General features: G+C 48.3%; 6 protein-coding genes across 6 annotated transcripts; 1 reads left to right on the top strand and 5 right to left on the bottom strand.

The window, feature by feature from the left end:
• Positions 1 to 786: 786 nt before the first annotated feature.
• Positions 787 to 3,337, bottom strand: TRV_01494 (uncharacterized protein; the record flags this gene model as incomplete). The annotated part of the gene is made up of 4 exons (XM_003024311.1): positions 787 to 995; positions 1,074 to 1,938; positions 1,995 to 2,983; positions 3,058 to 3,337. 4 exons carry the CDS (start codon positions 3,335 to 3,337, stop codon positions 787 to 789), a joined length of 2,343 nt encoding a protein of 780 aa, XP_003024357.1.
• A 485-nt stretch (positions 3,338 to 3,822) lies between these two features.
• TRV_01493 (uncharacterized protein) lies at positions 3,823 to 5,755 on the bottom strand (the record flags this gene model as incomplete). The annotated part of the gene is made up of 3 exons (XM_003024310.1): positions 3,823 to 5,388; positions 5,447 to 5,657; positions 5,715 to 5,755. The coding sequence occupies 3 exons, from the start codon at positions 5,753 to 5,755 to the stop codon at positions 3,823 to 3,825; spliced, it is 1,818 nt and encodes a 605-aa protein (XP_003024356.1).
• Positions 5,756 to 6,043: 288 nt separating this feature from the next.
• TRV_01492 (uncharacterized protein) lies at positions 6,044 to 6,739 on the bottom strand (the record flags this gene model as incomplete). The annotated part of the gene is made up of 1 exon (XM_003024309.1): positions 6,044 to 6,739. One exon carries the CDS (start codon positions 6,737 to 6,739, stop codon positions 6,044 to 6,046), a length of 696 nt encoding a protein of 231 aa, XP_003024355.1.
• A 630-nt stretch (positions 6,740 to 7,369) lies between these two features.
• On the bottom strand, positions 7,370 to 8,296 carry TRV_01491 (uncharacterized protein; the record flags this gene model as incomplete). The annotated part of the gene is made up of 1 exon (XM_003024308.1): positions 7,370 to 8,296. The coding sequence occupies one exon, from the start codon at positions 8,294 to 8,296 to the stop codon at positions 7,370 to 7,372; it is 927 nt and encodes a 308-aa protein (XP_003024354.1).
• Positions 8,297 to 9,255: 959 nt separating this feature from the next.
• Positions 9,256 to 10,656, bottom strand: TRV_01490 (feruloyl esterase, putative; the record flags this gene model as incomplete). Its single annotated transcript, XM_003024307.1, has 2 exons — positions 9,256 to 10,280; positions 10,479 to 10,656. The coding sequence occupies 2 exons, from the start codon at positions 10,654 to 10,656 to the stop codon at positions 9,256 to 9,258; spliced, it is 1,203 nt and encodes a 400-aa protein (XP_003024353.1).
• Positions 10,657 to 14,900: 4,244 nt separating this feature from the next.
• TRV_01489 (ABC multidrug transporter, putative) lies at positions 14,901 to 18,695 on the top strand (the record flags this gene model as incomplete). Its single annotated transcript, XM_003024306.1, has 4 exons — positions 14,901 to 17,842; positions 17,906 to 17,970; positions 18,117 to 18,426; positions 18,482 to 18,695. 4 exons carry the CDS (start codon positions 14,901 to 14,903, stop codon positions 18,693 to 18,695), a joined length of 3,531 nt encoding a protein of 1,176 aa, XP_003024352.1.
• Positions 18,696 to 20,296: the final 1,601 nt, after the last annotated feature.

Below are 20,296 nucleotides of genomic sequence, written 5' to 3'. Positions count from 1 at the left end.
GGACAAAAGGGCGAGGATAAGAAGACCGACCGATAGACGAAGCCGGCGAGCAGTAGGTAATTGGGCGTCCGGTCGGAGCAGCGAGCGAGGACGGGGGAGAAGAAGAAGAAGAAGCTGAATATTGACTGAGGAAGCGAAGGGAAGAAGGAGAATGTGAAGAAGTGAAGAAGTTGAGGATGTTTTTGTTGTTGACAACAATAAATAAAAAAAAAATTATTATTTTAGGTGCGAGCGAAGAAGTGGGCTTCAAGACAGACAGAACAACCAACTACCTACGAGACCACTAAAGGGCCTGTCTAGACATTATTTAATAACTATAACTGCTGGCTATTTGCTGGTGAACTAGTTGCAGCTGGAAGCGCAGGAGAGGCGGTGTTTTATCTGGATGCTTCTCCGTGTCTCTGTTTTTGAGCTGCGGCAGACGCAGGGAGGCCGTTGTAGTTATTATTCTTAATACCAGCAGCTATGAACTATGTATGTAGTTAGTTAGTTACGGACAGGCAGCAGGCGAGCCAGGCCTATGTAACTAGTCCAGGGCGCTGTCGAGGTCCAGGACAGAGTAGCGCCGTCCGTCGGCGTAGAGGACGCAGACAACTCGCCGTCCGTGCCGCCCGTTGACCTCGAGGTGGACGGGCTCTCGGTCGCTGCTGGATGACGGTGCGAAGCTGTGGCAAACCAGGCGGTCCAGGGCCAGATGGAGGCTCCCAGCTGGCTCGGCGGCGGTGAAGTCGATCTCAACCTTGTCGTGCTTGCTGTGGAGGTAGGGAATGCTGACCAGGTGTGATACTAGGGGGTTGTTAGACCAGAGCATGTAAAGAGAAGAAAGACAACAAGAAGAAACATGCCTTTGGACTTCCAGAGGAGCATCAGAGTGCCGTCTTCAACGAACTTGAGGTCCTGGATGCTGCCCGAGCCGAGCTCGACGGTGGCCTGGAGGCTGGCCTTGGTCGAGCTCACCCCGTTGACAACGCTGAGGATGTGCCGGTAGATGTAGACTGCCAGTCAGCCAGTTAGCATCTACTGGCTGATATACGGAGGGAGGTTAATGGTAAACATCTACAGGCCTGACATACATTTGTGTGCGGTGGTGCGAGATCGGGATGCAGCATATATTGAGGGCAGGCTTTCACCTTCGTACTCCTGAGAAACGCCGTCAGCCAGCTTCACCCGGAAGACAAGACGACGCACACTCACCTCAAAATTCATGGCCATGTCGAGGAAGGTAGCGTCACAGTCCTCGTTCAGCTTGAGAGCAGACCGGAATAGCGTTCCTCTTCGCTGTGTCTCTGCTATCTGCTTGAACACCTGATCACACTCTGCCGAAAGCCTGGCAGTCAGGTCACCCAGCATCGGTATCGATAGTCCTTCGGCTGATCTCTGCGACTCATGCTGCGATACTACTTTCTTGTATTCTTCGTAAAATGTGCCGTCGTCCTGAATATCGACATCCCATCGTTTCCTGTCTTCTGGATCTGCCCCTGGTGCCCCTGGTGCCCCTGGTGGTGGTGGTACCTGCAAAAACCCTTGCAAGGCACTGTTGGTGAGTGCCCCCTTGACATATCCCAGCGTTGTGCCATAGTCAATCTCGTCTGCCGCCTCTACTAGCTCATCTATCGTCGATGATGTTGGATCCGTTGACTGGAGCTTGATCTCATGCTGCATCCAGTGGGAAAAGGCATGGAACTCCTTGAGCTCTGTGCTGCTGTGAAGCACGACCTTGTGAGCTAGCAAGGTAAGGCAGTCCAGAGTTGCAACGCATGCCTTGAGATAGGTCGTCTCCAGGCCTAGGATCGGGCTGATGCGGTGGTACTTTGATAGGCCTATCAGTCGGCTTAGTAGCACGCCGCAGCGTTCCAGAGCTGGCATCAGACATTCATAGGCAAGTCGGCGGAGGGCTTCATAGCCACCAGCCACAGTCTTCTCCCATCTTTTTTGTCCCTACATTGTTTAGCATCAAAAGTTATTAAAAGGGAAGAAACAGTTGGCCAACATACTCTGTCGCTGATGGTGGTAGCGAGAAATTCCTTCAAGGGGGCATAGCAATCACCTGTAACTATTAAGTGATAGGTAGCCGTGACAAAATCGCAGTGGCACTGCTCCTTTAACTCTTCATTGATATTTCTCAGGTATCGGATAGGCAGTTCTCGTGCATTTTTCCACTCTAGGTGCATCTGTGCTTGCACTTGCTTGATATACCGGAGTAGATTCTGCAATTGTGTGACCTTCGACGCAAGCAGGGGCAGATACCTGCCTGCCTTGGTGATGAACCGTAGGTCTAAATTTAACAGTTTCATTCCGGCCTCGCTCTGGAAGAGAAGTGCATGCGTCGTGCTCATCGGATGGGATGCATGGAGCAGAGTCTTATATCCTCCTCCTTCGCCAGTATCACTATCTGACCCATCCAGGGAGCTAGACACGTCGATAGAACCGATCTCAAAGCTCTCGAAGATCCTCATGTGGATTGAGCCGTCATCAAGCCCGGCAAGCAGCACATCCACTGAGTCTCCAGGGTTCTTCACCGGAGAATGGAATATAGAGTCAAGAGACACCCTGCTACTAAACACATCGTCACTAGATATACCATTAGCATGGATGCTATCAACTAGGGGAAGACGGCCAACGTACTCATCACCCGTAGACGGCAGCGTACTCAGCTTCGGCAGCGAACCCTCAATGTCCAGCAGGGCTAGTTCACGCGGTAAATCCGCCTTGAGAAACCCCAGATGAGTAGACAGCTTCGTGTCAGACATCAACAGGTCATCTAGACTCAGCTTGCCCTCTGGATCCTTCAGGTTCTTCAACAGGCTATCCGTTTCTGCAAAGCTGACACCCCATCCAATGCATGAAATACTCCCGCTTGGCCGTTGCGGCGATGAGAACGGCGCCTGTGCAGGCTCTGCCGTCAGGATATGCACCATCTTCCCACTGTAGGAGCTCAACAGGCGTATCCTGTTATCCGAGCAAGCAACGGCCAACACCCGTCCTGCAGCAAGTCAGTTAGCCACTAAAGCACTCAAAAACAGGCAGGTAAAACCAGTAGGATAGGAGTATAAATACCATTCTCCTTCCACCTTAGCACTACGGCTCTCACGACGCCCTTCTCCCCGTCTTCCTCTCCCAGCCCATAGGCCCCGCCAAACACCCGCTGGCCGTTCAGCCTGTACACATTCACCTGCTCGTCCTCTGTAACGACTGCAACCAGGTCCATGTTAGGACAGTATGCGATGGTCCGCGGCTTGCATCTTGCAGTCAAGTCCTTTTCAGCCACCGAGTTGAGCGTTACAGGCTCTTCTTCTTCTTCGGCCGCGATGGCTGATGGGCTCGCTGGTGAAGCCATCGCGGGCGGCGCTACACACTCTCACGATGGACTGCTAATTTCGCGTGTCCGATGATTCTGGGGGTATATTTGCGCTTTGGTCTGCGCTCAACTGAATTAGTGAGTGTATCTTGCTCTTTTATGCATGGGGTTGGCGGTTGTTATTGATGGTGCTGGTTTGGTGTTTTTTTTATCTGAGGTTCGCTCACCACGAAAATGATGTAGTTACAACTTGCTGCTCGAACATCCAACTACAACGAGGTTGACATTTAGTAAAACAAGTAGACAGTTACTATTCTGCAAACGTTCTCTAGAATGAATATTTTTGTAATTCGCTTAATGTATCTACTGAATGCTCTGCTTTTAGACCGGACCCTGGCTAGTTACAATACAGGTCAAATTTTAGCAACACTCAAAAACACCGATTCTGCTCGATAAAAAACCGAAAGCGAGGCAGATATGCATAGAAACAAAGATAAAAGGCACGCTAAGAAGAGCAAAAGATTTTAGATCTGCTCGGGATACGCATCAATCATATCGCCGAGGTACCCCATATCGTCAATCAGCTCCTGCATCATGCTGTTGATGGTAGCTTCGGCCTGGTCACTGTTGGAGCTGTAGCCCTGTGTTTTGGCGCTGATGGTAGCTGAGGATGCATCGGTTTTCCCACAAAGACTGATCTTCTCGTCGCTGAAGGGATCAGATGTCATCCATGAGAAGGCAGGCTCTGCATCCTTGGTCTCGTCTTGACCGATATGCAGGTTAGACAGGCCGAAAGCGTCCAGATAGTTGTTGTGCGTAGAGTCTTGACAGATATCAGACAAGTTACTTTCTAGCGAGGTACTTGCCGAGAAACTGTAGTTTGCAGGAGAGTTGCCGTCGTTGTTCAAGGTGGACGATGATGTCATGGAGCATGGGGAAATTATTTCGGTGTCGGTGCTGCAGTCGGAGAAACGGCTTCCACATGGGAGTAGAGGGGATTCATGAGGGGAGGGAGTCAAACTCGGAGAGGAGGAGTCGACGGTGGACTTGGAGAAGTGGCTTTGTAAGTGGTTAAGGTCGAGGGGTTGGTATGAAGGTGTGGATGTCCATGTGGAGTTGAATGTTTCATCCAAGACGGAAGAGGGACTGTTGGGAAGTGTGGGAAGACGTTTGGAGTAGAGGTCAATGGGAGAGAGAGGCTCATGGACATCGAGCTTGCATGGTACTTCCACTGTTGAAGGATGTGTGGTGGCAGTGTTAGTAGCCGTGGTGTTCTGGCTGGGGCTGACATCGTAATTGACAGAATTCCTCAGCGGTGTTTGAGCAGGACTTCGGGACCTGGAGCGGGCTTGGGATTGCCCTGTTTGGTATAATGGATCCAAGGTATGGCAATTAGTCTTTATATTCGGGTGGTAGTTCGTATTCTCCTGCTCGGGAAACCTGTCGTCAATGACGAGGTCTGCAGGCGAACCACACGGAGAAGCTAGGGATGAAGAAGTGCCTGGGTATTCTGAACGAAGATGATAATTCTTGGTTGGGGTTTGATGACTCTGCTCAAGCACGGGAGTGTCTCTAGTCAAGGATATCTCTGGCACTTTCGTGTTCTTCTCCGAGGTCTCGTAGGTGGCTGAGCGAGGAGACACACGGTTGAAGAATGCAGTACGAAGTCCAGATGACTTAGGAGCAAGGCTGCTCATAGGGAGTTTCAGGTCTAGGGATAGTTTCCCGCCAACCTTGAACTTGCGACTAGCGGCTCGGGGCTGAGAGAAGCTCCTGCCATGCGTTTGAGGCCCAGGAGACGCGAGAGACCCACGAACTTCCTGCGGTGCCAGGGCAGCAGGAGAAGTGACCAGCCGGGGCAGTTGAGGGCGCGGTGGTGGCCTTGGGTTGACATACTTGTCATCAGGATTCATGGTCTGCGGAACCGACAGCTGGGAGCTTGCACTCCCGTTCCGGCCATGTGAAATGACTGATGGAGGTAGGTATATAGGGACGTTAAGCACGTTGAGCGGCTGTCCAGGTAGCAAAGGACACGATGTTGTCCAGGCTTCAGACTCATTATAAAAATCCAAGTCACCGTCAAGGACATACTATTAAATTCAGTCAATATATATATACTTTGATTTATCAGTGCAATGGGATACATACGTAGTACCAGTAAGTCCCGCCCATCTTCAGGCCACCATCTCGACCCGGATAGATCGGATTCCCGTGGCCATCGCAGATAATGTTGGTGAAGGTGTGGCATCCTCTCCAATGGCCTCTGCCGGTACGCGAGTCCTTTTCCATGGGGTAGCCCTTTGCAAAGTTGTCCCATGAGCCAAACAGGCGGACGGACCGGGTTGAAGGAGGAGTCCGTCTGCAAGTATCCGTCAGTGTCTATCCATTATAGCAAATATGAAGGACTGTCACTTACACAAGAAATGTCATTAACGTCGTGGTAGCCGAAGTAGCCATCTTGATGCGATTGACAACTGGTGGAACGTATATGAGGAAATGAAGATATGGAAAGAACAAAAGGAACAGGAAGAAATGTATGAACTGGAACCAGCCAGGGAGAAATAGATGCAATGAATGGACTGATGGGCGTAACTAAAGAAAAACACAGCAGCTTCGAGACAAGAGCTTCACTGCTCTATTGTCTGCGAGCTCTTCATCGTATGCAATATCGATGCCCTTATGTAGAATGTTTCTTTGCCCTGCCGCATCAGCTTTTTGTTTTTTCAATGCAAGATGATGCTATATTTATTTGACCTCAAAGGACCTGAAACCAGTCCCCTTTGGCAGCACTCTCGTTTCAAGATGGACAAGAAGAAGAAGAAGAAGAAGCTCTGGAAGATGCCGCGACTTGCGAACGCTGTCAGGGCTCTCTGGCACTGGCGCTGGCTCCGCCTTTCTTATTTTTGGATGCTGAGCATGGGGGCCCAGCAAGGGATAGCAAGGAATTGCAAGGAACAGACAGGGACGGCTTGCCAGGAAAATCCCCCTTGCCAGGATGAGCGAGAGACCGAGCCACTGAGCAAGCTTCATCGGGATCCCCAGTCTGTCTGCCGCGAAATTGGCTGTGGATATTCGCTGACTGTCGCTACGGAGTTTTTTCTGTCCCAATAAGAGTACGCAGCTCGGCTTGCTCAGCCGGCCAGCCATAGGCGAGAAGACGAGGATTTTCACTGGACTAGCAGTTCTTGACTTTGCAAGGTAGCCACTGACGATGATGATGGCCTGCGGATCTGGGTCAGCCAGTAGTGAGCGATCGTCGATACGGGGGTAGGACAGCCGTTCTTCACGCCTTCGTTCGTTCTTCCGCTCAGCTCGCTGTCGTACAAGGAGGCGTTGATGGCGGCCGCGGCTTGATTGGATGTCAGGGACGCCTCCGGGGCCCTTCTGGCGCTCGCTGCAGGGCAAGAGACGGTTCGTCTTCATGCATGTTGACTGTCTCATCTTCTGTCGTTTTGAAACTGTTAAGCGCCGGCGTCGTTGTTGGTCCTTTGCAGATGTTGTTGTTAGTCAACAGTTGAGACGTCACTAGTTGGTTGCTGGGATGGCCATCACTCTGCTGCTGGCTGGCATGTCTGATGTCTGCCATCTTGACATGCGGCCGTTGGACCGTTCCTCGTGCAACAGTCGAACCTGTTTATGGCTGGCTTGGGGCCAGATGCTAGGTTACGCCAGATGTCTCGCTGGTAATCTCTTGTGTTTGTGATGAAAGATGCCAGCTATCTAGTTAACCGCCGGCGCGAAGTGTTGGATGGGGCCATCCCTTGCCCTTAAGAGATCCTGATAATGTCGCCCTGCAGCTCGAAAATTAAGAGACCAGAGTGTTTCGGATATGGTGTTTAATTTCTCTACTTGTTAGGCTCAAGTATGTTAATTTAGTTGTACAGGAAGATAGGCCGGTTCGGACAGTTCCCGTGCAAGAGGAGAAATACCACGGCTAACGTGGCAGTGTAACGCACTCAGCGGAGCGGAAGAAAATAGCCAAAGAAAGGGGAGAGAGGGAGAAGGGGGGGAGAAGAATGGTCGCTCAAGGTGCTGAGGAGAAAGGAGAGACAGGAGGAAAAGGAGAAAAGACTACTGCCGTCCGCCAGTAGCGTTCTTTCGATCATATTTCTTGTGCACGGCACCGAGGACCACCTTCAAGACCCCGTCCGCATCGAGCCCGCCGCCAGCCTGTGTGCCATCCCAGGGCACAGTGTCGACCATGTCACGGATGTTGTTGTGGCCAGCTAGGGCGTCGTCCAACTCTTTGAGATCCGCCGCAGCCTCGGGGTCATTTCCAACCTGGAAGAACTGGATGCCTATCTGCCATGGCACGGCGTTGAGTTTATCCAATTTCTTCGCTGCCTGGATGATAACACTCTCAACATCGTCTGTTGGCACCCCGTCTGTGATAACGATGATGTTAAGTGGCCGCACCGCATTGTCTCGTTCATCGGGGCTCATGCTCTTCGAAGCTTCTTCAAACCCCTTCAAGTACGGTTTCAGGATATGATTTAGCCTGGTCCCCGTTGGAGTCCCGCCGCAAGGGCTCACGGCCGTAAACACTTCGCGCACATGTCCTGTGTCCCGGATGTTGGAGTATGCTCCATTTGAGGAGTCTGAGCGGTGGTTGAGGAAGTATATCTCTACCCCATCCTTGTCCTGAGCGGTGCAGATGGGGGCGACCTTGGCCAACGCGTTCTCGGTAGCTTTCCAACTGGCCCCTCGCATGCTACCGCTGTCGTCAATGAGGAACACGGTATCGAATTGGGCGAGAAACGAGTCTGGCCGGTCTGGACTCGCGGCCAGAGAGCCACCCTCGCTTGATGCAGCTGGGAAGCTTGGAGCCGTCGTCGAGGTGGTTGAGACGGGTGTGTACGCTGGCGGAGCATCTAGATGACTGCTTCCTGTAGATTTGTTACTGCTATATGTTGACTTCTGAGCAGGCGAATTCTGTTTATTCCGGCTCAGGAATTTTAGAGGTGACTTTGAACTCGACGATGATCCGAACAGCGGCATCTTTTATGGTAATATCGTGGTTTCTGATAACGGATGGAGATCCTCTAGACGTCTTTGACAGACTTCAAAGTTATTGGGGTGGTCAAATGGATGGTTAAGCAGTCAGCAAAGGAGCGGCTGCTCGGCGGTTAAATAGTCCTCTGGGTGAAAGAACCGGAGTGACTATCGCCATTCACCGGGAATTGCCCGAATAAGGCAGATCCTGCTCCATTATCCACTCTGTCAAACAGCATCTCTCTTCGAATTCAGAGGCAGACATCGTTGCCGCAGTGGGTGAAGGGCTATGCTGGTCGTCCACCCTCTCCCTGACCATGCAGTGTAGTTATTATCGGCTGTGATTAGCTCATGCACGGCAACCCTGCTCCCCCGTACAGAAAACGTGTCTGCGGCCCGGGTCCTGGCCGTGCTCATCATATGTCGCCATCCTTGCCATCCTGCCGCTGTGTTTCTTGTCTCTCTCTCTCTCTGACACTCCTGACACTGTCAACAAGATCTAAACAACGCCAGAAAAAACATCCTTCGTGTCGTTTTGAGTTTTGAGGCTGAGGTGAGGCTTAGCTTTGCTGACTAAGCATATCAACTGCAGTTTGACGTCGACGAGGAAGTTTATACAACCCGATGGGTGCACAAAAGGAGGAGTCTAGTGGTTATAATACCGAGGATTATGCCTTATCAGATGGTAACGTTGCTTAAACGGTCCGTATTCTCTCGTTGCATAATTCACAGCCTGGCTCGACCCATGGAATGCCCATAACCTTGAGCCTATACAACAACTCCGTGCTACTACACGAAATACCGAGGGAATAGAAAAGCCTTATGAGACTTAGACAAGGATAATATCACGGCTAGACCGGAGGGGCTGTCACCTGTATGCTTTCATAGCAAGTTACCGACATACCCAGCGGTTAGGATCCGAACTGTCTCCCCCCATATACACATTTCGGCGTGGATACCTATCATCACCACCTATCAGTATATACCCTTAATGGAAGAAGATGAGAGAAAACCAACCTGCAGTGCTTTCGGCGTAGTGAAACGCCAGATGTGATCTCGTCGTCCACAAATTTGACACCCTCAATAGTATCCGGTGCAACATCCTTCTCAACCCAATCAACAAGAGCAGCAAGGACATTGGTCTCCCCTTTGAATTCGATGCCTTCTGAAGCAGCTCCGCCCCCCTGACCTAGAACCCATGCACCCGGTCCTCCACTGCAATGAAACATGCCCGATATGCGAAAGAAGCGGAGAAAACGATCGAGTTGCCCAGCACTGCCGGCACCGTCAGACTGCAACAGATAATTATAGTATCGTTCGGTGTTGAAGCTGGTTATCTGGTTATCCTGTCTGCCATGGTACACGATAATCTTGCCGTTCTGGGCTCTGTACTCGGCTAGGTCACCGAAGTTCGGCCATGTTTTAATACCTCCCGGGTTCCGGGCTTCTGCAACCGCGGCATCATGTACGGTGAACGTCGATGCGTTCCATGACGGATTGTAAATGACATATTTGAACCATTCATCGGAATAGCTGAATGGTTTCCCGGCGTACAGCTTTGTGGTGGCTAGCTCTTCGCTGCCCGGCTGCATTGCTGGATATATCAATTCACCATCCTCGCCCATGAGTGGAGAAAATATCTTCCGCACAATATCAACTTGGACTTGGCTCAAGCAATCTGTTTCTTCTCCTGGTTTGCATAGGAGTGCATCAGCATCAAAGTGGCAGAGTGATGGGTCTTCAATGATCCCGTCCATCACCCCGTCAATACCATCACATTGTCGCAGTACCTCCCTGTGGATAAATGTTTTCCAAGCTCTTGCGGTGATGAAATCCGGTGACTCTACACTGCCGGTCAACGGGAAGAAGCTAGCTCTCCACGAAACCAGATTGTTGAAGTCTAAACCTGGAGCTCCGGCAACAATACCATCGAAGTCTTCAGGGAACTTCACTGCTGACTGAAACCCCTGCCTTCCACCGAGAGAACAACCTATATAGTATGACTTTCTGTGTGGTCTATTGTAGTATTGCGCCACAACCTCTTTTCCAATGGCTACGCTCGTATGTAGGCTTCAAGTTATAGTGTTAGAAAGGTAGGATAAAAGATACAGGAAAATGGCCACGTACGCTCTCCATGAGAAGTCGATTTGAACATCATAGTTATGATACATCGTCACGGCAGTCGTACCATTGTGTCCATTATTCGAACCGACTACAGCAAACCCGTTCTTCACCCCATACGCAAGGTCCTCATATTTGATGCCTAGATATGTCGTTAGAATGGCCGTAAAGAACCCTTGACATATACTCGCCCTGGATGAAATATCCCCAGATTGAAGTAAACTTACATCCGTCAATTCCACCATTCCCCGTACCTAGAAATCTTCTCCCCTTCCATTCCAAAGGCAGCCAAACTTCATAATGAACACCAGACCTACAAGATGTGGGGGTGTACAGAGTCACTCGGCATATATCTACAGGAACTACCTGGTTCGGCCTGTTGCATGAAGGGTCATTGAATGGAAGGCTCAGGTTTGTCCCCGCTGGTACGTAGGATATTGTTTCGGCATCTGGGAATTGGAGTGTTTCTGCGCTGCATCTTCTTTCCAATGGCAACGAGGTCGCTAGATGCACTGATGGTAGCAACAAGAGAAGTTTTGTCAATACAGAGAGAACCATGGTTGAAGGGTGGGTGTCTGAAGGCGGGGGATAGGGGCATATGCGACATAACCCAACACCCAACGTCTCCATAATGGATGAGAAGCGAGTTCGCAGATCAAGGCGGAATTGGGGCTAGGGAAAAAGAAATTATGGGATTCATGGATCTTCGGGCATGAGCTGACAAGGATGCGTGTTGATTCGTTACATACATGTTGGGTGTAAGTGGTTTTGGTAGGCTGTTAGAGATAGCTTCTACCTATAGCTAGTTAGTTAACTAAGTTAATCTGTGCAAAGTAGCCATGAATTAATTAGTTATCACTAATCAATTAAATAACCAGCTAATAACCTGCTGTTTTCTTAATATGACAAACGACTATTCCAGGCCCATACCATAATAGAAAGTTCTCGGGCTACTAAATCATCCATTTCAGACCTCCTGTAGTTGATTTGTAGCGCAGTATCACTCCCGTCAAGTTCCGCGGTAAGGGTCAAGCCAAATTTGAATACTCTCTAGAAAGGTAATACCTCCCAGTGGCCAACCTGGGTGTCATGCCTGTCCACGTTCGTAGGGGCCAGCTGCTAGGTTGCCTCTACCCCCCTGCCGGCTGCGTGTTGACCCCAGTGTCTACCTGCTACTTGCCAAATTGGTCCAAAGCTGACGTAGCGGTTGCCAGCTTAAGCCACGTCTCCTAGGCGTGTGCCGTCGCTCGAGACAGGAGAGCATTTGTTAACTGCAGACGGACCTAGGCTTTGTAGTGTTCGAGAACCGCGGCGTTACATTAGTTGACGATTGCGGGCAAGGCCATACGCTCTGTGACGTGCTGGTTTAGTCTGTCGTAGAAGAGGTGAGCAGTGTCGATGCATTTGCCCATTGTCTGGATAGCCCCGGCGGCGTTAGTTTGAAACTCAGGGTGAGGGTTGGAGATTTCAGAAACTTCCACTTTCCTTTATATCCAGACATCACTTGGCCCTCGGTTCCAGACGAAAGATTACGAGCCATTGAGTCAATAATTAGGCTGTCTAGGCCCAATGCAGCCTAATGACAACGCTGCATAACGGTGAATGTACTGTCTCAGAGCACCTGTTGTTCCCAAATAGCCTTCCAACTGCTTAAGAGTGGTTGGAAACTTGAGGTCGGCGATCGTTTTCATCTTGTCGGCGACGGTCGAGAGGCCTAGAGCATCCACTCGTTGACCAAGCAGGTCCTGAAAGGAAAAATTGGTATCAATGTTGTCTGCAACAAAATAGCAAACGAGGTACAAAGTCCATCTCCATGTTTCCACAATGGAGTAAAACCCGAAGGTGGTTGTTTTTCTAGTTCTACCTTCGCCTGCGTGTAGTCAATATATGGATTGACTAAAAAGCCTACCTAACTTCTATGCAGTGCTTCAAGTAGAAATTCCATCATAAAGAAGGATGTATAGATGGAATGTTCCCACGAATTTCTGTAAGTAGAGTCTAGTTGCTCCATCATACTTGGTGCAAGGAATACATGTGTTAGCATAAACGGACTAGGAGTGCAGAAGCATTGGGTAACAGGAGACAAACCGAGCATGCGACTGGGATGGTGGAGATAAATTGGAAAGAGCACTTATTGTGGTTGAGAAAGCTGATACCCAGAACTCTTATAGCAAAGAGGCAGGCAGGTATAGCAGATGGTGGTGTAGGCATGGTAAGACGGAAAGAGCAGCCAGAGGTAGGGTATACTTAACGGAAGGATCACTACGGTGAGCGAGGAGGGCGGGATTCAGTAGTATCGGAGCTGAAATCTATTAGGAGAAGCTTTCTCTGCTCATAGACAATATCAACGTAGTCATCGTATGGTATAGAAGGCCCGTTGCAAGCTATAGAAATACATTAGTTAAACATCTAAGATAATGAGAGATAACTTACGCGGCATGCTAGACGTTCTCTCTCCCATTTATTCATCGGACATGGCTCTGAAATAAGCACCCAATGCTTGGCTATCTAGCGTTTTCAAGCAGTCGCGGTCTATCTTTGGACAAGTGGCATATAGAAAATGGTTGGAAGCCGCGGAAAATTCTTGTCCTAGGCACCTGCACGCGCCGACTTCCAATACGCCTTATCCACCTTCGGATCTTCAATCGATAGATGTCTGACAAAGTCCTTATATTGGCAAAAGAGCTCTTGTCATGGCCATATCTTCAATGGCAGAACGAAATCTGTTCATATGTATGGAGTACTCTGTATGTCGCTGGCCTCTCAAATGTCCTAATAAGCTTTCTTGGAGCTTTAACTAGTTATAGTTAGCCGCGAGGCTTAGTTATGCATGCGCTATACCAGATTAAGTAGCTACCGCCAAGCCGCAACTCCTTAGCTTACTAAGCAGGCAGCTTCCAACTCGGAAGAATGTTGGAGATTCTTGCGCACAGTTGACACTAATGCATCAGACATGGAGTTGTTAAATTAGTTACCGGAGTCACAGTGTGATGCTCATTCGAGGATAGCGCGTGTCAGCAGACTGGATGATTATACCCGCATTGTTCTTAATTGTGTTCTTAATTGGTATGTAGGCCAATCAGTCATCTATCATTCACTTCATTTGTTTATTCCTAAATAACGGAGGAAACAGCTAGACTCGAGAGCCCATTCGAAGCCTTAAATGCACTCTTGTAAGATACGAGGATCCCCTCTTGCCAGGGGTAGCAGGTACATGTGGGCTTTATCCCCGAAGCATAACGATTCCTAGTTGCCATCAGTTTGTTGGAAGTATTATTTACGTATCCCGTGAGAGAAGACCGGAGTATGTTCAAATACGCTAAAGCAACGGGTGACCGCGGGAACAGGCATTCTGCCTTGGAACTGCTCCGTTTACTCTGCGTCATATTCGCGCTTGCCAGGCGACCAATGCTACATGCATGATGCTGAAGTGAAGCTGCGTGTCACTTTGCCATCCATTTACCGGTTCCGGCATAGACTGTTTAGCGGATCTGATACCCTGTCGCCCGTTACTATGTCAGCACTAACTGCATATTAATTTGCGGGGAAACCCCATCGACGGTTATTCCTGTTGGCCTTATTTAATGTCTCTACCTACACAAACTTTGGGTCATTTCCATTCTATAGGAATCTCCTTACGCTTAAATGGAACACCAAAGATATTCTAGCTTTAAACCTAGGGCCCAGGGAAATTGTCTGTCATGCATGATATGTGTAAAGATAATTCTTTTGGCCCAATTGCAAATGGCTGCCACCGTGGTTGGGACTTTACCTTGTTATTTGAAGACGCTATCTTGTCAATAATTCCATCATTACTGGTTTTGATCACTGGACTAGGGCGACTTGCCTATCTGCGGAGCCAATTTCAACTTGTGTTGGCTCGCAGATTTCAGCTTTTGAAGATTGCCGGTCCGTTTACTCGATCCATTCTCAATTTTATCCCATTTACGCAATTATTGAATCACAATACCACATAATGGATTTAGTTAACTAACGATGCGTTTTCTTAGCTTATTTGCTTTACGGAATGCTGCAAATAGCATTAGTGGCAATATGGAGCATCCATGACACGCTGAGGACTTGGTCATCCATTACAGCAGCGGCACTGTCACTTGCTACTTTCGCAATCTTGTTGCTACTCTCATATTTTGAGCATGGACGAAACATTAGACCGTCTTCCACTCTCATCATATACCTCTTTTTTTCTATGATGTTTGACGCAACACGAGCACGTACGGTCTTCTTAATAGAGCCACATTCAGTCATTTCTGCGTTATCCATTGCATCAACAGTCTTGAAAATGTTTATTCTGATCTTGGAATCATGGGAGAAAGCAAAATATATACAGCGACCCATTTGTGAAACGTATGGACCGGAAGATACCAGTAGCATACTTAACCGTGGCATATTTTTCTGGCTTAACCGCTTACTACTGAACGGGGCTAGATCTACGCTAGTTTCTACAGATCTTTACAGCTTGGCCCAAGGGATGGATGCCGATTCTCTTGGAACCCCGTTCCTAGATGCCTGGAAAAAGCTAAAGAAGAATCAGCGTGGGTATGCAGCCATCAGAGCACTTTCTATCTCTCTAAAATGGCCCATTATCATGGTTGTTCTTCCAAGGTCAATTTTGATAGGATTAACAGTCTGCCAGCCCATTTTATTAAACCGGCTTCTAGACTACCTGACTGAATCCTCGGAACCAAAGGAAAAGGACATTGGTTATGGCTTAATAGGGGCATATGCTCTTGTATACTTTGGGATCGCTATATCCACTGGATTTTACTGGTATTACCACTATCGAGTTCTCACTATGATCCGCGGGTGTCTGGTATCGGCTATTGGTGTGAAGACATTGCAGTTGAATACGCATTCTGTGGAGGATCCAAAAGCAGCTGTGACATTAATGAGCACTGATGTCGAAAGGATAATCTTCGGGCTACGGAGCTTTCACGAGTTTTGGGCAAATGCTATTCAGGCTGGCTTTTTAGCATTCCTTTTAAAGAGGCAGCTTGGTATAGCTTTTATGGTCCCGCTTGTTATCGCAATATTATCCTCTGTGTTGTCAATATGGGCAAGTCGTTCATCCGATACTTATCAGACAGCCTGGACAAGCTGTTCCCAACTCCGAATTGGAACCATCTCAAGCATGCTATCTTCGATCAAACCACTAAAAATGAGAGGGCGAACCGAGATACTATCGTCAATTATTCAAAATATCCGGTTACAAGAGATCAGGCTGGCCAATCGGTTCAGAATGCTTCTAGTATGGACCACAGGATTGGGCTATATTCCGCAGTTCATTTCACCACCACTTACATTCTTGCTATTCATTTTGAGGGCGAAGGGAAATGGGCAGCCATTTGATTCCTCAAGAGCATTCACGTCTCTGTCCTTGTTGTTGATCTTGGCTCAGTCGCTCAGCCAAACACTCCTTGACCTGCCTCCACTGCTTGCTTCATTTGGATCATCCTCCCGTATTGACAAGTTTTTATCAACGGAATCCCGGGTGGATATAAGGCATTTTCCTGCCCTGCTGGACGAACCGCGGAAGACAACTTTTGAAAAGAAATATCTCCCTGAGCAGACTATCATCGAAGTGACAAATGGGGTTTTTGGATGGGAATATGATAGAGATGTTCTCCACGACATCAATATCACTATCCCCCGGGGCCAAAGTACTTTTATTGTGGGGCCAGTTGCAAGTGGGAAATCCACTCTCTGCTATGCTTTGCTTGGAGAGATACCGGTATCAAGAGGCAAGGTTGAGATATTTGCCAATGCGAAGGATATTGGCTTCTGCCGTCAAACGCCACATCTAACTAATGAGACAGTTCAGCAGAATATAATTGGATTCTCGTTATTCCAGCCTAGTTGGTATAACACGGTTGTTAAAGCCTGTGCACTGGCTACTGATATTGACTCTCTGCCCCATGGAAATGAAACGAAAGTCGGAAGCGATGGAATCAACTTGAGTGGTGGACAGAAGCAAAAGATTGCAATTGCCAGGGCCCTCTATGCCCTGAAACCAATACTGCTCTTTGATGATGTGCTCAGCGGACTTGATTACACTGGGGCAAGCCACATCTTCCGGGAGGTTATAGGCCCAAAGGGGCTTGCACAGCAACACGGCATTACGGTGATTATTGCAACCCATGCCACGGAGTACCTCCCCTTTGCAGACCACATTATTGCTCTCGATAAATCTGGCCACGTGATTCAGCAAGGGAGCTTCCAATCGCTACGTTCCCAAAGTGGCTATATTGGTAGCCTTGCCATTGCAGAGAACTTTGAGAAAGAAACCGTTGCTCATGCTGATCAAGCGGCTGCAAAGAGTGTAGGTGCTTCTGTCAATAATGAAAAATCCGATGAGAACCTGCCAATCCGACCGTCAGGGGATTTCAGAATCTACAGTTATTACTTTAAAGCTGCCGGTATCTGGACATCATGTCTTCTACTGATACTGGTAATCTCCTATGCTACTCTATACAACTTCCCCACCTACTGGCTGAGGATTTGGGTGGACACTTCCACCCCTTCTCGGCCTGCAAGACTGGATGATCTGGGATATTGGGCTGTCTACACAGTTCTTCAGACTTCGGCGCTTTTCCTACTGCTTGGAGTGGCATATCATACCCTCATCCGTTTCGTCAGCAGAGCAGGCTCAAGCTTACACAAAGATATCCTCGACGTCGTTATAAATGCCCCATTGTCATTCTTTGGTTCAACGGATATCGGTGTCACCATCAACCGCTTTTCTCAGGATATTCAACTCGTCGATAACGAGCTACCTATGGCATTGTTAAACTGGCTGTTAACTGTATTCCTGGCTCTTGGTCAAATAATCTTGATTATCATCGCATCACCATGGGTGGGATTTGCCTTTATAGTCATTGTTCCGATATTATACACAATGCAAAATTTCTACCTACGGACCTCTCGCCAGCTAAGACAGCTAGAACTCGAGGCGAAAAGCCCTTTATACTCGAACTTCCTAGAGAGCTTGAATGGACTATCTACACTCAGAGCTTTTGGCTGGACAGCTCAGGCATTAGAGACAAGTTACAGGCTTCTTGATGAGTCGCAGAAACCACTATACTTACTCTACATGATCCAGCGCTGGCTTACGTTCGTTCTGGATGTAACCATTGCCTTTCTTGCAGTCATAATTGTGGCCTTAGCAGTGACCCTCAAGGCGAGCGGTGGGCTCACTGGTGTTGCCCTAACCCAAGTTCTATCATTGAACTTGATACTTACTTCGATTATTATAGCATGGACCGCTCTAGAGACCAGCATCGGGTCTGTTAGCAGAATCAAGCATCTTACTAAATATACCCCTTCAGAGCACAAGCATGGAGAAGTAATCCAACCTCCATTAGACTGGCCGCATCGTGGAAAAATTGATATCTATAACGTTACTGCTTATTACAAGTAAGTTCTTCCCAAACCGCCGAAGTTCCCAGATTCTTTTTTATTGACGTCTGCGCCTTATAGGTCTCGGCCTGAATTCCCAGTACTCCGCGGTTTGAACATAACGATAGAGGCAGGGCAAAAAGTTGGTATATGCGGTAGAAGTGGGAGGTATTACACTCCCAACGATTGAACTAGTTATAAATCTCTGCTAACAATGTTAACTTCAGTGGTAAATCATCTCTTCTTTTGCTCCTATTACGTCTGGTTGCAATTCAAGGTGGTTCTATTACAGTGGATGGCCTCGATCTGGCCAACCTCCCTCGCAACGTGATTCGGAGCCGGTTTAATATGATACCACAGGAGCCTGTATTTATCCCTGGTACTGTTCGCTTTAACCTGGATCCGTGTAGCCAACATTCCGATTATGAAATTATTGAAGCTCTGAAGAAAGCTCTACTCTTTGACGTGATAAGTGCTCAAGGCGGGCTTGATGCCGAATTCCAACCCAGCTCCTTGAGCCATGGCCAGCGTCAGTTATTTTCCCTTGCAGGTGCTACTCTTCAAAAGTCAAAGATCGTTTTACTAGATGAAATTACGAGCAAGTAAGGTCATGGCGAGCGTACTATGTATCAAGGCTGCCTTGCTAATATCAAGTAGTGTCGACCAAGCTACGGACGAGTTGATGCAGAAGATTGTTCGAGAAGAGTTTAAATTTTGCACCATTATTGCTATTGCCCACCGGTTAAACACGATTATGGACTTCGATAAAGTGATAGTGCTTGATGGAGGGCACATTGTTGAGTCCGGGAAACCGCAAGATCTGCTCTGGAAGGATTCTGTGTTCAAACAAATGTGGAAAGGCCCTGACTGATGGACCAAAGCCCAGTTCTAGGCTCTCAATAATCATTCCGATGATGAAAAGAGATAATATCACTGGAGAAAGCCCCTGGATTGTATAACCGAAAGCAAGTACACTCGATGAAACACGACGGACAACAACGCTTCTCTCGATTTCACTATGCCCGAGTCTCTTCTCCATAACTTCCGTGATATACGGGAGTAAAAGGAACAGAGAGCTGACACTACCACCTGGAAGGAGTAGAGGAAAGTAGGGTTTGCCAGAGTCCAGTGATATCGGTTTGCTGAATCAAGTCGGACATGACACCCGTCATCATGGTTAAGAGACTTCGATTTTTCGTGCCAACCCGCATAAAAGGCTCTTTTCAGTGTATGTATATCTGTCCTACACCGTATATAAGGGAGAAAGGTGTTACGAAGACACAGTTCTTCTTTAGTCTGAATATAAAATATAACTAGGTGTTAACATGAGCTAATATACTTAATATCAGATGTTGCCGTATTCCTCTCTTGGCTTGCTGCACATATCTGTGCTGGCCTGCTCAGAGGTAACGGTACGGTACATAAATACATACAAATTAGATATTTATGACTATAAGAACAGACGTGTTTCCCGAGATATTCAGCCCAACAATTGATTGTTGGGGCTTTAATAGATATTTCTCGTCACGTTGTCTCGTCCGATAAACGGTCTCCCAACTCCAGTAATAAATCTGAGCCTCCATCTCACAGGAGAGGAAGCCACAAACCATGGATTGTTGGGAGATTGCAGCACCATGTCGGAGCATAGTTGCTAAATAATAGGGCTCTGTCCTAAATACTGAAAACAAGGGCCTACACGGCCTAGGAAAGGGGCTCAGTGAAGGCAATGAAATGGCAGCAAAGTAAAGGAATGACCGATTGCCCAAATCGGGAGTAGATACCCACTGCCAGAGGTGGAACAAAACAAAGCGCTCTATCCCACATCTGCTGCCGCCCCTAGTCCATCGACAAATAAGGTTCAAAACAGGTCGAAAGGTCTGCCATTTGACCAAGAGTTGCTTCAGGAAATCTAGAGACTTGACTGCGTCCGCCGGTTAGGTAAAAGAGCACGTAGTGGAGCGGCGGGTATAGTGGGTACTCAAAGTGGGTGTATGGGTACCATCATCCTGCCTCCAATATATAAGGGCAGACACATTAAAGCCATTGTTCTCTGGCAAGACGTCTCGAGCGAGTTCTTAGGCGCTAGAACTTGACACTCCATCCTGTTAGGCTTGGCTTGGATGGAAAAGTTATATAGGCACTGCAGGCCCCCTGCGCTTTTGCATCCTTTTTAAGGACTCCGCAGGCTATCCTGCTCTGCTTGAGCAATTTGAGCCTGCTTCGTATGCTCTAGCTCATCCATCCTCCTCTTCCTATTCCGTATCTCGATGGAAAGAATATTTGAGTCTGTCGTGCCTTTTCCGGGATAGAGTAATTGAAAGCGACCAATATTATGCCTTGTAGGCGTTTTTCTAAGCCACCACGGGCCTTAGCACATCGTGGTCACCAAATGAAATGGTGTAATAGGTGGTGTCCAATCATCATCCTTAATATCTGAATGGTCACTACCATCACTAGAATGGCTAATATCAA

Source organism: Trichophyton verrucosum (genome assembly GCF_000151505.1).
Source record: "Trichophyton verrucosum HKI 0517 chromosome Unknown contig00118_1.f1.exp, whole genome shotgun sequence".
Taxonomy (NCBI): Eukaryota; Fungi; Ascomycota; class Eurotiomycetes; order Onygenales; family Arthrodermataceae; genus Trichophyton; species Trichophyton verrucosum.
The sequence above is the reverse complement of the archived record's forward strand: the minus strand, read 5'-3'. Positions and strand labels throughout refer to the sequence as shown.